Below are 17,676 nucleotides of genomic sequence, written 5' to 3'. Positions count from 1 at the left end.
ATAATATAATATAATATAATATAATATAATATAATATAATATAATATAATATAATATAATATAATATAATATAATATAATATAATATAATATAATATAATATAATATAATATAATATAATATAATATAATATAATATAATATAATATAATATAATATAATATAATATAATATAATATAATATAATATAATATAATATAATATAATATAATATAATATAATATAATATAATATAATATAATATAATATAATATAATATAATATAATATAATATAATATAATATAATATAATATAATATAATATAATATAATATAATATAATATAATATAATATAATATAATATAATATAATATAATATAATATAATATAATATAATATAATATAATATAATATAATATAATATAATATAATATAATATAATATAATATAATATAATATAATATAATATAATATAATATAATATAATATAATATAATATAATATAATATAATATAATATAATATAATATAATATAATATAATATAATATAATATAATATAATATAATATAATATAATATAATATAATATAATATAATATAATATAATATAATATAATATAATATAATATAATATAATATAATATAATATGGTTAGAATGCAGTATTGCAGGCTAATTCACTGCCTACTGCCAGGAGTTTGATTCAGCTCAAGGTTGACTCAGTCTTCCATCCTTCCGAGGTCGGAAAAATGAGGACCCAGATTGTTGGGGGCAATATGCTGATTCTGTAAACCACTTAGAGAGGGCTGTAAAGTGGTATATAAGTCTAAGTGCTATTGCTATTGATATTGCAGGGTTTATTGGCCAATGTCCGCTTTCAATAATACTATTATGTTTTTAAAAAATAAGACAAACAGTGAACTTGCAACCACAAACTAATGGTCTCTTTTTAAATCTATGTCATTTTCTTTTTCTGTGCATTTTATTTATGTAGCTTGTTTTTTTTCCTACTTCTTTTCAGTGCTCTGGTTAATGTTGCTATCTCTGAAGGGAATAGAGAGAGGGATGGATGGATGGATGGATGGATGGATGGATGGATGGATGGATGGAATTTTGATCACCTGACCATGGGGTCACAAGTATGAAAAATCATAGGTCACTTTTTTCAGTGCCACTGTAACTCTGCAATCACTAAACGAATGGTTGTAAGTCAAGGACTACCTGTAATGCCAAATTTGATTATCTCTCCCCATCTCTTCTTTATTGTGGCTTAGCATTGGGCAAACTTGCTTGCATTGAGTTATGCAGGCCTGGAATGGATTAATTATCTTTAGAAAGCTTTCTGGTTTGTATCCAGCTCAGAGCTGGGAGATTGGAAAATATAACACTGTAGTCCAGGGGTCTGCAAACTTGGCTCTTTTAAGACTTGTGGACTTCAACTCCCAGAGTTCCTCAGCCAGCAAGGAAGTTGAAATCCACAAGTCTTAAAAGAGCCAAGTTTGCAGACCCCTGTTGTAGTCTGATCAACTTTGCAGGAACCAATCTGGATCAGTCCCCTCTGGTCCAAGGGACCGATCCCAATTGGATCCTGCAACATTATCCTAGGACATGCGTACCGTGCAGGTAGTCCTCGACTTACGACCACAATTGAGCCCGAAATTTACATTAAGTGAGACATTTGTTAAGTGACTTTTGCCCCATTTTACGACTTTTCTTTGCCTCAGTCGTTAAGTGAATCACAGCACTTGATAAGTTAGCATTCTGGTTGTTCAGTGAATCTGGCTTGCCCATTGACTTTGCCTGACGTGATCTTGGGACACAGCAGCGGTCATAAATATGAGTCACTTGCCGAGCATCTGAATTTGGATCACGTGATCAAGGGGGTGTTGCTAAGGTCGTAAGTGTGAAAAATGGTCTTAAGTCGCTTTTCTTCAGTGCCGTTGTAACTTCGAATGGTCACTAAATGAACTATTGTAAGCCAAGGACCCCGCGTACACTCATTTACCACCTCTTCTTCTCTAACCTCATTTTCCACCTTTTCTTATTGAGCCATGAATCTCCACACTGAGCTCTGCCTTCCAGGGATAACTTCTGAGGTAATTCTTGACCCAACTCGCTTTAGCTTCCTCTCTATAAGGCCTCAGAGTTATACAGGTTAGCCTGAAAAATTCAGGTTTTCGTTTCTGAAACCTGGTTCAAGAAGCTTGCAAGTTCATTTCAGTTCAACTCTGCAAACCCAGAATCGACTGAAATGAACCTGTGTCCTAGCCTATTTTTCCTTCAGGGAGCATGTTAAAAAAAAATAATAATCATTTTTTAAAAAATCAGAAAAGGAAAACAAAATAGCACGGGGTCAGAGAGAGAGAGAGAGATTGCAAGGAAAATATTATTTTTTTTAATAAAACTCATAAACAACTTCCTGGCAAAGGTAAGATATTTGAGCTGCTGAAACGCCATTTCTTCTGAAAGCTCCTTGCTGCCTTTGCACCTTGAAGCAAAGAGTTATTTATACGCATTCCAGCTATTTCCAGGAAATATGAAGTTTAATTACATTTTACACTACGCCGGAGAACTAGGATCTAGTATATGCCTTATATTTCGGGCATAGAAGTTATTTGTTTGAAATGAAATTACGATTAGCCACCATGACTGACATAAGCTCTGCACGGAAACCATTCATTTCGGCAATATGAGTTAAATCAAAAGGGAAATAAACATTTTGAGAATGTTTTCTTCTTCTGCTTCTGCTTCTGCAGCGTAAAAACTTGATGAAATGTAGAAAATAGCAAAACACTACAATGATACGTCAGCAAAACCCAATTCATACATTCAGTTTCTTCCCCCAGAACAAACAATAATAGTTCAACAGGAATGTGTGTGTTCAACACAGGGGTGAAATGCTCCCGGTTCAGTCCGGTTCGCCCGAACCAGTAGTAAAAAATGTTTAAAAAAAAAAGTTCCAACAATCAGGTGAGCGACGCCCAATCGTTGGAACTTTTTTAAAAACTTTTTTAGCATTTTTTTACTAACAGTTCTCCGGTACAGGTAATAAAAATGCTTTAAAAAAGCAAAAAAAAAAAAAAAAAGAGGCTCCAATGATCCCAGCAGTGCTGTGCAATTGTCAGAGCCTTTTTTTTAATCTTTTAAAAGCATTTTTTACAACCTATTCGCCCGAAAAGGTTGTAAAAAATGCTTTTAAAAAGTTTTTTAAAAATGCTCTGACGATCACAGCTGTGCTGCACAATTGTCAGAGCCATTTTTTACCTTTTAAAAGCATTTTTGCAACCTACAGTATTTGCCCGAATAGACTGTAAAAAAATGCTTTTTGGCCCCAATGGAAAGGGTGCGCAACTTGGGCGTTCTCCTGGATGGACGGCTGTCCTTTGAAGACCATTTGACGGCCGTCTCCAGGAGAGCTTTTTACCAGGTTCGCCTGGTTCGCCAGTTGCGCCCCTTCCTGGACCGGGATGCCCTATGCACGGTCACTCATGCTCTCGTGACATCTCGCCTGGATTACTGCAATGCTCTCTACATGGGGCTTCCCTTGAGGAGCACCCGGAGGCTCCAGTTAGTCCAGAATGCGGCTGCACGGGTGATAGAGGGAGCCCCTCGTGGCTCCCATGTGACACCACTCCTGCGCAGACTGCACTGGCTGCCTGTGGCCTTCCGGGTGCGCTTCAAGGTTCTGGTAACTATCTTCAAAGCGCTCCATGGCTTAGGGCCGGGCTACTTACGGGACCGTCTGCTGCCGCCGATTGCCTCCCACCGACCCGTGAGCTCTCACAGGGAGGGACTCCTTAGGGTGCCGTCTGCCAGGCAGTGCCGACTGGCGACACCCAGGAGAAGGGCCTTCTCTGTGGGGGCTCCCACCCTCTGGAATGAACTTCCCCCAGGACTCCGCCAACTTCCTGACCTTCGAACCTTCCGCCGCGAGCTTAAAACACATCTATTTATTTGTGCAGGACTGGACTAGAATTTTAATTTTAAATTCAATTTTAATGGGGTTTTATCATTTTAATTGTAATTTTAAATTTTGGCCTATTTAAATAAGTTTTTTAATTAGTGTTTTATCTTGTATTATATTTGTATTTTTATCGGGCTGTAAACCGCCCTGAGTCCCTTGGGAGATAGGGCGGTATAAAAATTTGATTAAATAAATAAATAAATAAATAAATAAAGGTTTAAAAAAAGGCTCTGACGATCACAGCTGAGCTGCGTGATTGTCAGAGCATTTTTTTTTACTGATCATACCCCCCCACCCTCAATGCCCCGCGCGTGCTGTTCTATTGACTCCATGCCTCCTTTTGGCATGCACTGTGCGCGCACCTCGCAGTTGGTATGTCATGTGCACTGTGCATGCGTTTGGCGCGTAACACGCATGCGCAGCCAGCGAACCGGTAGTAAACCAGTTCAGATTTCACCACTGGTTCAACAGGAATTTTCATTGACACAATGCTAAGATGATACTGCTAATTAGTAGTGAATATGGTAAAGTTTCAACCATAAATATGAACATGGTATTCATATGTTATGTTACGTTATGTCATATGTTAAACTGGGAATTAACAATGATTTCCCCAAATATCTGCAAATCAGTTTATTAAATTGAAATGTTTACCTTCAGGCTATCTGTGTTTGTATTAATCATTTGATGATTAGACCACATATTATTTAGGAATCAGTGTCGTCTTAACAGCATTATGGGCCCTGGGCAAAGCAGTGTACTGGAGGTGGGGGGGCCCTACAACAACTACTCACAGGAATAAAAATGTAAATGGCCGATAAAATTAAGCATCCGTTTGCATGTTAGTAGTAATTAAAAAATGCAGTAATAAATACGTTGCTGTATTTATATGATACAAGGTGCATTGAAGGGTTAACGTACACAGATTAGTATGGGGCCCCTATGCTCGTGGGCCCCATGAGCAACTGCCCATGAGGCCCATGCATTAACACAGCCCTGTTGGGAATAACTTAAATAAGGTAGTTCTTGGATATACTGTATAACAGGGGTGTCAAAACTTGATGTTGTGCCTCGTCCGCTTTCCCCGCAGCCGGGCCCATCTTATCTGCTTCCGAACGCTGAGGAATGTCCTAACATGTCTCCCGGCCCCAGCCCTGGCTCCATGCCCAGACAGGCCGAGGAAGAAGAAGCGCCCTCAGCCCCCAGCCCTCAGCCCTGGCTCCATGCCCAGGCAAACGGAGCAACTAGACCCCTCCCCCTCCCCCACAGCATGTGAGCCTGAGGAAGGTCAATTACCAACAGCTGCAGACTGGAGTGACCCTCGCTTCAGGAGAATTGATAGGCGGCGGCAACAGAAGGAAGGGAGGGGCAGGCCTGGATAGTGCTGAGTCATGGAGCCACACCCCATGGCCTATATAAAGGATCTGCTTTCTGGCATTCTCTGAGTCAGGCAAAGTCTACCTTATCTGGTCTCCTGCCTGCCTTGAGAACTTTGCTAGGACTTTGGCAGAGCTGCAGAGGCACGCTTGATTCGGATTTCTCTGACCCGTCCGTCAGCGGAGTAGTGGGACACGACACTTGATTTCATTGAGGGCCGCTTCAGGGTTGTGTTTGACCTTGGGAGGCCAGAGTGAATGTGGCCAGGGTCAGTATGGCCAGCTCAATGTGACTCGTGTCGGGGGCGCCTGTGGCGGCCCGAGTGCTCTGCCAGTGAAAATGGGCTCGTGAGCTCTGTTTTCGGCTGTGATAGCCTCCTGCAACCCTCTGCCAGTGAAAACGGAGCTCGGGAGGGGTGCACGGAGCCATCCCGAGCTCCGTTTCCACTGGCAGAGGCACCATGGGACAGTCCTTCACTATTTCCAGGGCGGCCCCGTGGGCCAGATCTAAGCATCCCACAAGCCAGCTCTGGTCCCCAGGCCTTGAGTTTGACACTCCTGCTGTATAGTACAATAAACTACCCTCGAAATATACCTTGTGTTTGTTCTGGGAAGTCGGGGGAGGGGAGGGAGGAGGGTGGTTTTGGAGGGAGGGGGGAGGGGATAGAGTGGGGGGGAGGGGGGAAAAGGGGGGGCATTTTTTGTAAAAACTTTTTCAATTAAAAAAAAATAAACTACCCTCTTAGTTTCTGATTGCTTATCATCATTTGTCTCTCTACTTTCCAACAACACCCGTTCTCCTAATTTCTTAAATATTAAGGTCTACAATAGATTCCATTATTTAATAATTGTAGGGTTGTTTACACCCAAAAGAAATTTATTTCTTAATGGGAACAAAAGAATGCATTTCCTATGGATTCAAATTTTAAAATAAGATTGTTAGATGACAACGCAAGGATTTTATATGATTAACCCATTTATTTCATTCTAGGCTTTTTGTTGAAGAGGCATTTAACGCTTCACCTCTTCAACACAATAAGCTGCAGAGCTAGCATTTGTAAAAATGAGTTTTTTTTAAAAAATGGTAAGTATTTAACTACCATCTGCTGAGGTGATAGGTCAAACAGACAGATTTTTCAAAAGATACCAAATATTTTGAATTTAAAAAGCATTTTAGAAGGGTGGCTGTTTTTATTCTTTGTCTCTGAAAGTAGAACTCAAAATTCAGCAACCACATCTAACACAATGGAAAGACAATGAAATAAGTCCCTGGCAGCTATTAATGTGGCCATTGCTTATATCAATGATTATATCCATCTTTAGCTACCCAAGCTTAGACTATTCTTTGGTCGCTACGATGTAAAAAAGATGTGGAGACTCTAGAAAGAGTGCAGAGATGAGCAACAAAGATGAGGGGACTGGGGGATAAAACATATAAAGAATGGTAGCTGGAATTGGGTATTCTAGTTTAATTGGGTATGTCAAGTTTAATGAAAAGAAGACTAGGGGTAACATGATAGCAGTCTTCCAATATCTTAGGGGTTGCCACAAAGAAGAGGGAGTCAAGCTATTCTCCAAAGCACCTGAGGGCAGGACAAGAAACCATGGATGGAAACTATTCAAGGAGAGAAGCAACTCAGAACTAAAGAGAAATTTCCTGACAGTTAGAACAATTAATCAGTGGAACAACTTGCCTCCAGAAGTTGGTGCTCCAACACTGGAAGTTTTGAAGAAGAGATTTGTCTGAAGTACTGTAGGGTTTCCTGCCTAGGCAAGGGGTTAGACTAGATGACCTCCAAGATCCCTTCCCACTCTGTTATTCTATTTGTATTTCTATTTAATAATAGTTGTAGTTAACCGCACAGAAGATTTAATTTAGATTATTGCCTAAACATTCAGGCAATATCATCCGTCATTTTTCACCCTTTGATGTGTATTGCCATACCAATTGATTAGTTGGTCAAACGAACAAATGAAAAGCTAGACGTGATATCAGCCAAAGATTCTACTGGCATTTTATTAACTTGAGATTGGGGGGGAAAAAGTAATTACATCCATCCTCAATTATACATCGAATTATTCCTTTTAAGGATAAGTAATGTAAACCAAATAAATTAAAGGCCTAAGATAAGAACATATAAAAGAAAAACATACACATTTTGGGTACTCCGGCACCATTTACTATGTCTCCCCATATTTTTCTGTCCATACTAGTAATATGTCTACATGTTAACATTGCCTTCATACGTTGCGTTCTTTCTCTTTAAATTCCTAACATCTGCCTTTCTGAGGACCTCATCAAATCCATCCAACCAACATTTTACGACCTGTCTTGGCCCAGTTGTTAAGTGAATCACTGCAGCTGATTAGTCACCCGGTTGTTAAGCGAATCTGGCTGCCCCATTGACTTTGCTTGTCAGAATGTCACAAAAGGGGATCGCGTGACCTTGGGACACAGCAACGGTCATAAATATGAACCTGTTGCCAAGCATCTGGATTTTGATCACATTTTGTGTGTCACAGTCACTTTTCTCAGCGCCGTTGAAACTTTGACTGGTTACAACCATGTTACTAACTTACCTGCAGTGATTCGCTTAACAGCTGTTGCAAGAAAGGCGGTAAAACGGGGCAAAACTCACTTAAAACTGTCTCGCTTAGAAATGGAAATGCTGGGCTCGATTGTGCTTATGTCAAGGACTACCCGTATTTTAACATTTTTCCAGTTATACCTTTTCTATATCTGCAGCCAAGGGGACGCGTAGCTCAGTGGCTAAGACTCTGAACTTGTCGATCGAAAGATCGGCAGTTCAGCAGTTCGAATCCCTAGTGCCGCGTAACAGGGTGAGCTCCCGTTACTTGTCCCAGCTTCTGCCAACCTAGCAGTTCGAAAGCACGTAAAATATGCAAGTAAAAAAATAGGGATCACCTTTGGTGGGAAGGGAACAGCATTCCATGCGCCTTTGGCATTGAGTCATGCCGGCCACATGACCACGGAGACGTCTTCGGACAGCGCTGACTCTTTGGCTTTGAAATGGAGATGAGCACCGTCCCCCTAGAGTCAGGAAAGTCTAGCACGTATGTGCGAGGGGAACCTTAACTTTTACCTTATATCTGCAGCCTTGTTATTTTTCAGGATTGTCACAGCATGTATAAACCTTCCTTTCATCAAGTTTTTCTTTAATCCTAATATTTATAACATTAGTCTCAGTTCTACTATCCCAATCCTTACCATGCAAATCTCTAAAATACTCCTTCCAGCATTCTCTCGCTCCAGTTTCATCCTAAATTCCATCACTGTTATTTTTGCTTCCATTCCCTTGGCCAGAGGCTCCTTTTTTTCTACTTCCTAACTAGAATTAATCATACTGAGACGAATTATAAAATATCTTATATCAACCGATGGAAATAGGCAACGTTACACTTGTACCTTTGAAAATATCTGATTAGCTTGGGTTTTTCAGGTAAATTTTAGACCGCAAGGTTGCTAGGTCTATGGCAATATATGGAAAATGAAAGAATATTTTTTAATATGTTTTTAAGAAAAGATCGGATAAACATTTATCTGAAGTGGTGTAGGGTATCCTGCCTAAGCAGTGGGTTGGACTAGAAGATCTCCAAGGCCCCTTCCAACGCTATTATTCTAAATCTAATTATTGTTTATTCTCACATTTTACTAATAATCCAAGTTTTAATCTATTCAGTTCCTTTTACACAATTCCATCAGTGAATAATTTACCCCTTTTATCAATACAGAGGAATTATTGAGTCTGTCATTTGCACCTCTATAACATGTGCGAGAGGAACCTTTACCTTTCCCTTATAGAAAATTTGCAAATCACAATGAGTCATTAGGTGAAAGAACTCTTCGGGAATTATTAAAAGTACAAAAGGGCAGACTTCAAATTTGACTCATCTATTTTGATATGGATTTTAATTAGGCCCAGTGATGCACTGAAACCATGAACAGAATAAATAAAATAAGTATGAATGGGCAAAACCTCTAAGCAGGTTGTCTAAATACAGAGATTGGATTTTAGCACAAAAACAAAAAAAAATGTACATCTAGGTATTCCCATGCGGATGTGTTCAGATATATTTTCTGATTTTACGTTCTCATATTGACGATTCGTAATTCCAAAGTACGAATGGTAGATATTCATTGTACGCTGCTTATAGAACTTTTCAGATTTTTACTCACAGAGACTTTCCCATTACGGTTGGCTTCTTCCCTCTCTGCCAAAGCCGTCAGAAAATTATCTTTCAACTCTTTCCCAGCGCTTGACAAAATTCTAGAAATGGAAAAAAACAACAACAACAGACAATGGTGTTTATCTTGCTTTCTTTTTGATCCAAGCAACCCTTTAAAGCAGGGGTCTCCAAACTTGGTAAGTTTAAGACTTGTGGACTTCAACTCCCAGAATTCCTCAGCCAGCACATGCCATCCCAAAGTCTCAACATCTTTATTGTAATGTGGTGACCAAAACTAGATCCAGTATTCCAAGTGTGGTCTTACTATAGCTTATATATATTTGCAGTCGATTTCACCCAGGGGTGGGCTGCTGGGGGTTCGCAGGGGTTCGGGAGAACCTCTAGCTAAGATTCTGTGCAGTTCAGAGAACCTCCAAATCCCACTCCTGGCTGGCCCCACCCACCCTGCCCCTCCCAGGAGTCCCCACGCAGCCCATTTTGGATGCAGGTAAGTGCAGGGCGTGGAAGCTCAGGGAGGGCGAAAAACAGGCCTACAGGAAGTTTGGGAAGGCTGGAAACGGACCTGTTTCAGAGGGCCTCGGGAGCCTGGGGAGGCTGTTTTCATCCTCCCAGAGGCTCAAGGAAAGCCTCCGGAGCCCGGGGAGGGCAAAAATCCCACCCTCACTGGAAACGGACCTGTTTCAGAGGGCCTCGGGAAAAATCCCACCCTCACTGGAAACGGACCTGTTTCAGAGGGCCTCGGGAGCCTGGGGAGGCTGTTTTCATCCTCCCGGAGCTCAAGGAAAGCCTCCGGAGCCCGGGGAGGGCAAAAATCCCCCCCTCACCGTGGTGCAGGAGGCTGACTAGGCCACGCCCACCCAGCAATCGGGCAGAGAATCCCTTGCTAAAATTTTTGAAACCCACCCCTGATTTCACCCAAGAAATTTGCACTGACTAATTCACATTTGGTCATTTTACCTATATATCTAAATGGAAAATCCCCTAAACGTTTACTTTTGCCACTGTACCTAAGGGGGGCATTTTCATAGCAAACTACTACAAGGTTTGTCCCGTTATCTATAGCACAGTTGTTTTGCGGCACGACATGCAAGTTCCACCACACCCCAACGGCACCTGTGTAAACTCAGTAACCATTTGCTTATCTATCCCATGTGGCTTTAGCTAACTTTGCATTCCAGTAATTCTGTTTGGCTAGGATCCAATTTCTTTATTAGGACAAAATCCTTATAAAACCTTACCTTCATCAGAGTCATCATCTCATGTAGAAGGTAGCTAGTTAAGAAGATAAGAAGGTCGATAATAGCAGTAGATCACAAGGAATATGTAGCGGGTAACAGTAACAGAGTTGGGAGGGACCTTGGAGGTCATCTAGTCCAACCCCCTGGTCACCCAGGAGACCTGCACTAGGGATTCGAACCGCCAAACTGCTGACCTTTCTGATCGACAAGTGTCTTAGCCACTGAGCCACCTAGTCAGGCTTTGGGATGGTCCTAGGTAATTTTGGAGATCCAGGTCTTCGCAAATTCTCTGGAGGATGCTCTAATGATCAGAATTACATTAGGTATAAGATTTAGGCTGCCGATGACAGATTTCACAAATGATGGAAGCTACAGATGGTTATTTTGTGTGTTTTACTATCCCACTTTCCACATAGAATAGAATAATAGATTTGGAAGGGACCTTGGAGGTCTTCTAGTCCAACCCTCCGCTCAGGAAGGAAACCCTACACCATTTCAGACAAATGGTTGTCCGATATCTTCTTAAAAACTTCCAGTGTTGGAGCATACACAGCTTCTGGAGCCAAGTTGTTCCACTGATGAATTGTTCTAACTGTCAGGAAACTTCTCCTTAGTTTTAGGTTGCTTCTCTCCTTGATTAATTTCCACCCATTTCTTCTTGTCCTGCCCTCAGGTGCTTTGGAAAATAGCTTGACTCCCTCTTCTTTGTGGAAACTCCTGAGATATTGGAACCAGTGGTGAAATCTAGCCGGATCTATCCGGTTCGCGCGAACTGGTAGGGCCGGCGACGGGAGGCTCCACCTGTTGAGTCCTTGGGGATACAACAGAGTCCTCGGGGTTACGACATGTCTAAAGCCTTGTCAACAACCAGGCGGTTCCTGATTGGCTAAGACGCGTCTACAGATATTTATTTATTTATTTATTTATTTTATTAAATTTTTATACCGCCCTTCTCCCGAAGGACTCAGGGCGGTGTACAGCCAAAGATAAAACATGAAATATATACAATTAAAACATTTAAAACCTAGCAAATTACAAAAAGGCTGATAATTAAAAATTTAGTTTAAAAATTTTAGAAATATTAATAAAACCCCGAATTAAAATTTAACACTATTATGCCAGTCCCGCTTGAATAAATAGGTGTGTTTTTAGCTCACGACGGAAGGTCCGAAGATCAGGCACTTGACGTAAGATATAGCGGGAGTTCTGGGGTCCTGTCATTGGTGCAGAGCTTCTGACAGCCGGTATATAAATAGCTGTCAAGGGAATGTTGTTCACTGCTGCTGGACATGTTAGTCCACTGTTGTTAGACACCTGTTGTGTAGTTAATAAAGGTTGTTGTTGAACACAACCCAGCCTGGACTTTTTTTGTACTCATCACTCCTCAAGTTATATTACTGGCGACAAGGATGGGATTCTGAGGAGATTCCAAGGCAAGGCATAACCAGGTGACTAGCGGCTAACATCAGTCCTTGTCAGAATGGCAGCACAACCATCATTCAGCCCTTTTGAGCCAACCACCGAAACGTGGGACACTTTCCTCGAGCATTTCGAGTGTTTCCTGCAAACACATGATTTTGCTCACCTGTCCACCGCGAGGAAGCGTGGTTACTTCCTGAGCCTCTGTGGCCGGGAAATGTTTGGAACTGCTAGGGCTTTGGCCGCCTCCCTTCCAGTGTTTGAGTTGCAGTGGGAGATTCTGTTGGGGAAGCTAAAAAACCACTACTCCCCCACACTCTCACGCATAGCCAGGAGGCATGTGTTCCAGCAACGGATCCAGCGACAAGGGGAGTCAATGAATGACTATATGGCTTCCCTGTGCTCGGCCGCCTTATACTGTGATTTCCGGAACCTCGAAGATGTCTTGCTGGACCAATTGGTGTGTGGGGTCTCTGATTTGAGGCTGCAGTGGAGGCTGCTAGCCCGCACGAACTTAAGTTTGTCCACCACTTTGGATGAAGCTATGAATTTCTAGGTTCTATCATATCTCAAGATTTAAAATGGACATCTAACATCAAAAACATCATCAAAAAAGGACAACAAAGAAGGTTCTTTCTGCGCCAACTCAAAAAGCTCAAACTGTCCAAGAAGCTGCTGATCCAGTTCTACAGAGGAACTATTGAGTCTGTCATCTGCACCTCTGTAACTGTCTGGTTCGGTTCTGCAACCCAACAAGAAAGACACAGACTTCAGAGGATCATTAGAACTGCAGAAAAAAACAATGGCTACCAACCTGCCTTCCATGGAGGACTTGTATACTGCACAAGTCAAAAAGAGGGTGGTGAAAATACTTACAGATACCTTACATCCTGGACATAAACTGTTTCAACTCCTACCCTCAAAACGATGCTATAGAGCACTGCACACCAGAACAACTAGACACAAGAAGAGTTTTTCCCCGAATGCCATCACTCTGCTAAACAATTTATTCCCTCAACACTATCAAACTATTTACTAAGTCTGCACTACTATTAATCTTCTCATTGTTCCCACCACCCATCTCCTTCCACTTATGACTATCTGACTGTAACTTTGTTGCTTGTATCCTTACAATTTATATTGATTGTTTCCTGATTGTTTATTTGTACCCTATGACTATCGTTAAGTGTTGTACCTTATGATTCTTGATGAACGTATCTTTTCTTTTATGTACACTGAGAGCATATGCACCAAAGACAAATTCCTTGTGTGTCCAATCACACTTGGCTAATAAAGAATTCTATTCTATTGGAAGTTAGAACAGCACCAAAAAATGTGACTTATGACTCTTTTTTTTCACGTTTACGACTGTTGGGGCATCCCCCTGGTCATGCAATCGAAGTGTTTTTCATTGAAGTTTCAAAAATAGACAGCTTGAAGGTAGAGGAATTTTGCCCATATGAAGCAATGACCTTTCGTAGATACACGAGACACAGAATATTGTTTTCCACACACCCTTCTTGTGTATGGATTGTGTCAAGAAAAGCTACTCTTCATAATGACTAATTGGATTAGGAAGTGACTTTTTAAAAGAAAGTTAAACTCTTTACTATTTGACGTTTTTTGGCCCAGGTTCAATGGAGAAAAGGGCCGTAAAACTTTTGATTGTGAGTTACATAATCTAATGTGCAGGAAATACCTTTGAAAGGGCCTTAATCCTGTGTACTTCGTTCTTTAATAAAATATTTTTACAGTAATTGTAAAAACTACACTTACAACTTCGTACGTGAAACTCTTAAGAAGTCAAGGCTAGTATTTTTTTTTCTCTCTCTTTTTTATGCGGGGGTAGCTTTTTTCAAAATATTTGAGCTGCTTATGTACTTTGTTTGAATGGTTTCCATGGAGATCACAGATTTGGCTGACAGGGAAAAATCGACACCTGACATAATATTGGCAACAGCCTTACAAACAGTTAACAGCAAGCTAACAGCAATGCGGTCCTGTCATTTCTCCAATATTCACAAAAATTTAAAAAGTTACTTTATCAGCTCTAGGCTAACTTCATTTTAAAAAGTGGGGGGAGGAAAGGAAGGTTATTTTTTGTAATTCTTCTTCCATGCAAATAAAGAGATGAAAAAAAGGGGGGGGAAAGTTCTTTAAAGCAAATATCACTACTCTCTCTCTCTCTCTTTCTCTCTCATTTTCTTTTTCTCTCTTCTTTCTCTCTCTCTCTCATTCTGTCATTCTCTCTCCTCTCTCTCTCTCTCATTCTCTCTCTCATTCACTCTTTCTTCTCTCTCATTCTCTTTTATTCTTTCCTTCTCTTATTCTCTCTCTCTCATTTTCTCTTCTCTCTCCCTCATTCTCTCTCTCTCTCTCTCACACACACACAGTCTCTCTCTCTCTCTCTCTCTTACACACACACACACACACACACACACACACAGAGGCACCCAGCAATTGTATAATTAAATTATTAATATTAGTATTATAGAATTGTAGGGTTGGAAGGGACCTTGGAGGTCTTCTAGTCCACCCCTGATCAAGGCAGGAGATCTTATATCATCGTGGTCAAACGGTTGGCCAATCTCTTCTTGAAAACCTCCCGTGATGCAGCAGCCATAACTTCCATTGGCAACCCTGGTGAATTGTTCTCACTGTCAGGGAATTTCTGATTAATTATTCTGATTAATTGTTCTCACTGTCAGGAAATTTCTCCATACTACCAGGTTGGATCTCTCTCTTTGAAAAGCTTCCATCCATTACTTCTTCTCTTGTCCTCAGGTGCTTTGAAGAATAGGCCCACCCTCTCTTCTCTGTGACAGACAGCTATCATGTCATTCCCTAAACCAGGGGTCTCCAACCTTGGCAACTTTAAGACTTGTGGACTTCAACTCCCAGAATTCCTCAGCCAGCTTTGGAGACCCAAAGCTGGCTGAGACCCCTGCCCTAAACTTTCTCTTCATTAGGCTAAAGATACCTAGTTCTCTTAGCCACTTATTACATGCAGCTTATTTCACAGTAGGAATTCAGCTCATAAAATAGCATGTGCAATCCCAGTGGGTCTTCCGGGGGAAAATGATTATTTAAATATAGAAAGAAAAATTACTTTCTCATACAATTGTATCCTTGGTGATGGATGGATGTCCTTTCAATTTTGTAGTATATTTCATTTTTAAAAATGCGATACGCACTTATTTCCAAAACCACCTACACATAATTCAAGAAGTATGTGTTTGTTGTTTGCTCGTTATTGTAATGTTTGTAGTCTTTTCACGTATTTAAGTAAGTTGCCCAGAATAGTTGGTAACTGAGTAGCCTTAAAAACTGACCAAAAAAAGTAAATAACAAAGCATGAATGTTGTGACCCAGGCCCAAGTAGGTAGTAATAAACTTAGTCCGTGGAAAAACAAACTTTATTCGAACAGCTGGGAATTACTTCATTCCCAGCATCGTTCAACTCAAAGTAAAACAAATGCCTCCCAACACAAATTCCTCAGTTATCTAACAAACCTTAGTCCAATTAGGCAAACTGCCAAAGGCCCTTCCTGGCAAATGTCCAGAAGCCACACAAAAAAAGCGTATACGAAGCAAAAGACGGAGCAGAAGACGCAGCTACAATGTTGTTTTCCAGCAAATGCCGGTGCTGGTCTGCTTTAAGCCTTATGGGAGGGGCCAATCATCTCTTGGCCCTACTCCTGAGTCGTCCTCTCTGCTTGAGCTGCTCTTGCCTTCTGGCAGCTCTTCTCATGCGTGCATTAGGAACAGGCTCCTCCTGTTCCTCTGCCTCATTACTGACAGGCTCTGGAGTCTGCACCTCACTTCCCGATGGCCGTGGCCTCAACTCAGCATCATCACTGTACAACTGCGTTGCCAGCTCCGTAGGCTGCTGACAGACCACAACTATGAGCAATACCCAAAATCAATACTGATAACCCTCAACTGATGGACCCGGATGGGTTCTGGACGGAGCTTGGGCCATTTCCTGAGGGTCTGGCTCACGGCTCGGTTGAGGAACTTGTTGCGGCCTGGGAACGGGCCGCGGCGGGGGCCTTAGACCGTGTCGTGCCTTTGCGGCCTCTGACCCGGCGCAGGTCCCAACCGCCCTTGGTTCTCCGAGGAGCTGAGAGGATGAAGCGCCGGAGAAGACGCCTAGAGAGTTCCTGGAGGTCTAGCCGCTCGAAGCTGATTGGACACTAGTGAAGTCCTATACTAGGACTTACCTAGTGGCATTGAGGGAAGCGAGGCATAGCTACGCCTCCTCCCTCATTGCATCGGCAGATAACCGCCCAGCCGCCCTGTTTCGGGTGACTCGCTCCCTCCTACACCAGGGGGAGCGGGATGACCCGTTGCAGGGGCGTGCTGAGGAGTTTAACGGTTATCTATACGATAAAATCGTTCAACCGGGATGGTCTGGACCAAGATTGCGGTGACGGGTGAGATGCTCGAGGTGGTCTTGGCGATATTGTTTGGGATGAGTTTGACCCTGTGGCTCCCGAGGACATGGACAGGTTGTTGGGTAGGCTGAATGCCACCACGTGTTTACTGGACCCGTGCCCCTCCTGGCTGGTGCTGGCCACTCGGGAGGTGACACGAGGCTGGCTCCAGGCGATTACGATCGCTTCTTTGGTGGAGGGCGTCTTCCCGGCCGCCTTGAAAGAGGCGGTGGTGAGGCCCCTCCTTAAGAAGCCTTCCCTGGACCCGGCTGTTTTAGGTAATTATCGTCCGGTCTCCAACCTTCGCTTCGCGGCGAAGGTTGTAGAGAGTATGGTGGCATATCAGTTTCCCTTACACCTGGATGAAACTGTCTATCTAGACCTGTTCCAGTCCGGTTTCCGGCCCGGTTACAGCACGGAGACGGCTTTGGTCGCGTTGGTGGATGATCTCTGGAGGGCCAGGGATAGGGGTTGTTCCTCTGCCCTGGTCCTATTAGACCTCTCAGCGGCTTTCGATACCATCGACCATGGTATCCTGCTGCGCCGGTTGGAGGGATTGGGAGTGGGAGGCACCGTTTATCGGTGGTTCTCCTCCTATCTCTCCGACCGGTCGCAGTCGGTGTTGACAGGGGGGCAGAGGTCGGCCCCGAGGCGCCTCACTTGTGGGGTGCCGCAGGGGTCGATCCTCTCGCCCCTACTGTTTAACATCTACATGAAGCCGCTGGGTGAGATCATCAGTGGTTTCGGTGTGAAGTACCAGCTGTATGCGGATGACACCCAGCTGTACTTTTCTACACCGGACCACCCCAACGAAGCTATTGAAGTGCTGTCCCGGTGTCTGGAGGCCGTACGGGTCTGGATGGGGAGAAACAGGCTCAAGCTCAATCCCGCCAAGACAGAGTGGCTGTGGATGCCGGCATCCCGGTACAGTCAGCTAAATCCGCGGCTGACCATCGGTGGCGAGTCAGTGGCCCCGATGGAGAGGGTTCGCAACTTAGGCGTCCTCCTGGATGAACGGCTGTCTCTAGAAGATCATTTGACGGCCGTCTCCAGGAGA

At 42.5% G+C, this 17,676-nt stretch overlaps 1 protein-coding gene across 1 annotated transcript in view; it reads right to left on the bottom strand.

Moving 5' to 3' along the window:
• CFAP299 (cilia and flagella associated protein 299) overlaps positions 1-17,676 on the bottom strand; it is a 349,756-nt gene that overhangs the window by 259,421 nt on the left and 72,659 nt on the right. The window contains exon 3 of the mRNA XM_058193437.1: positions 9,516-9,606. Within this exon, the coding sequence (XP_058049420.1) occupies positions 9,516-9,606 (91 nt within the window). The remainder of the gene's footprint in view (positions 1-9,515; positions 9,607-17,676) is intronic.

The sequence above is a fragment of the Ahaetulla prasina genome, chromosome 8 (assembly GCF_028640845.1).
Source record: "Ahaetulla prasina isolate Xishuangbanna chromosome 8, ASM2864084v1, whole genome shotgun sequence".
Lineage (NCBI taxonomy): Eukaryota > Metazoa > Chordata > Lepidosauria > Squamata > Colubridae > Ahaetulla > Ahaetulla prasina.
The sequence above is the reverse complement of the archived record's forward strand: the minus strand, read 5'-3'. Positions and strand labels throughout refer to the sequence as shown.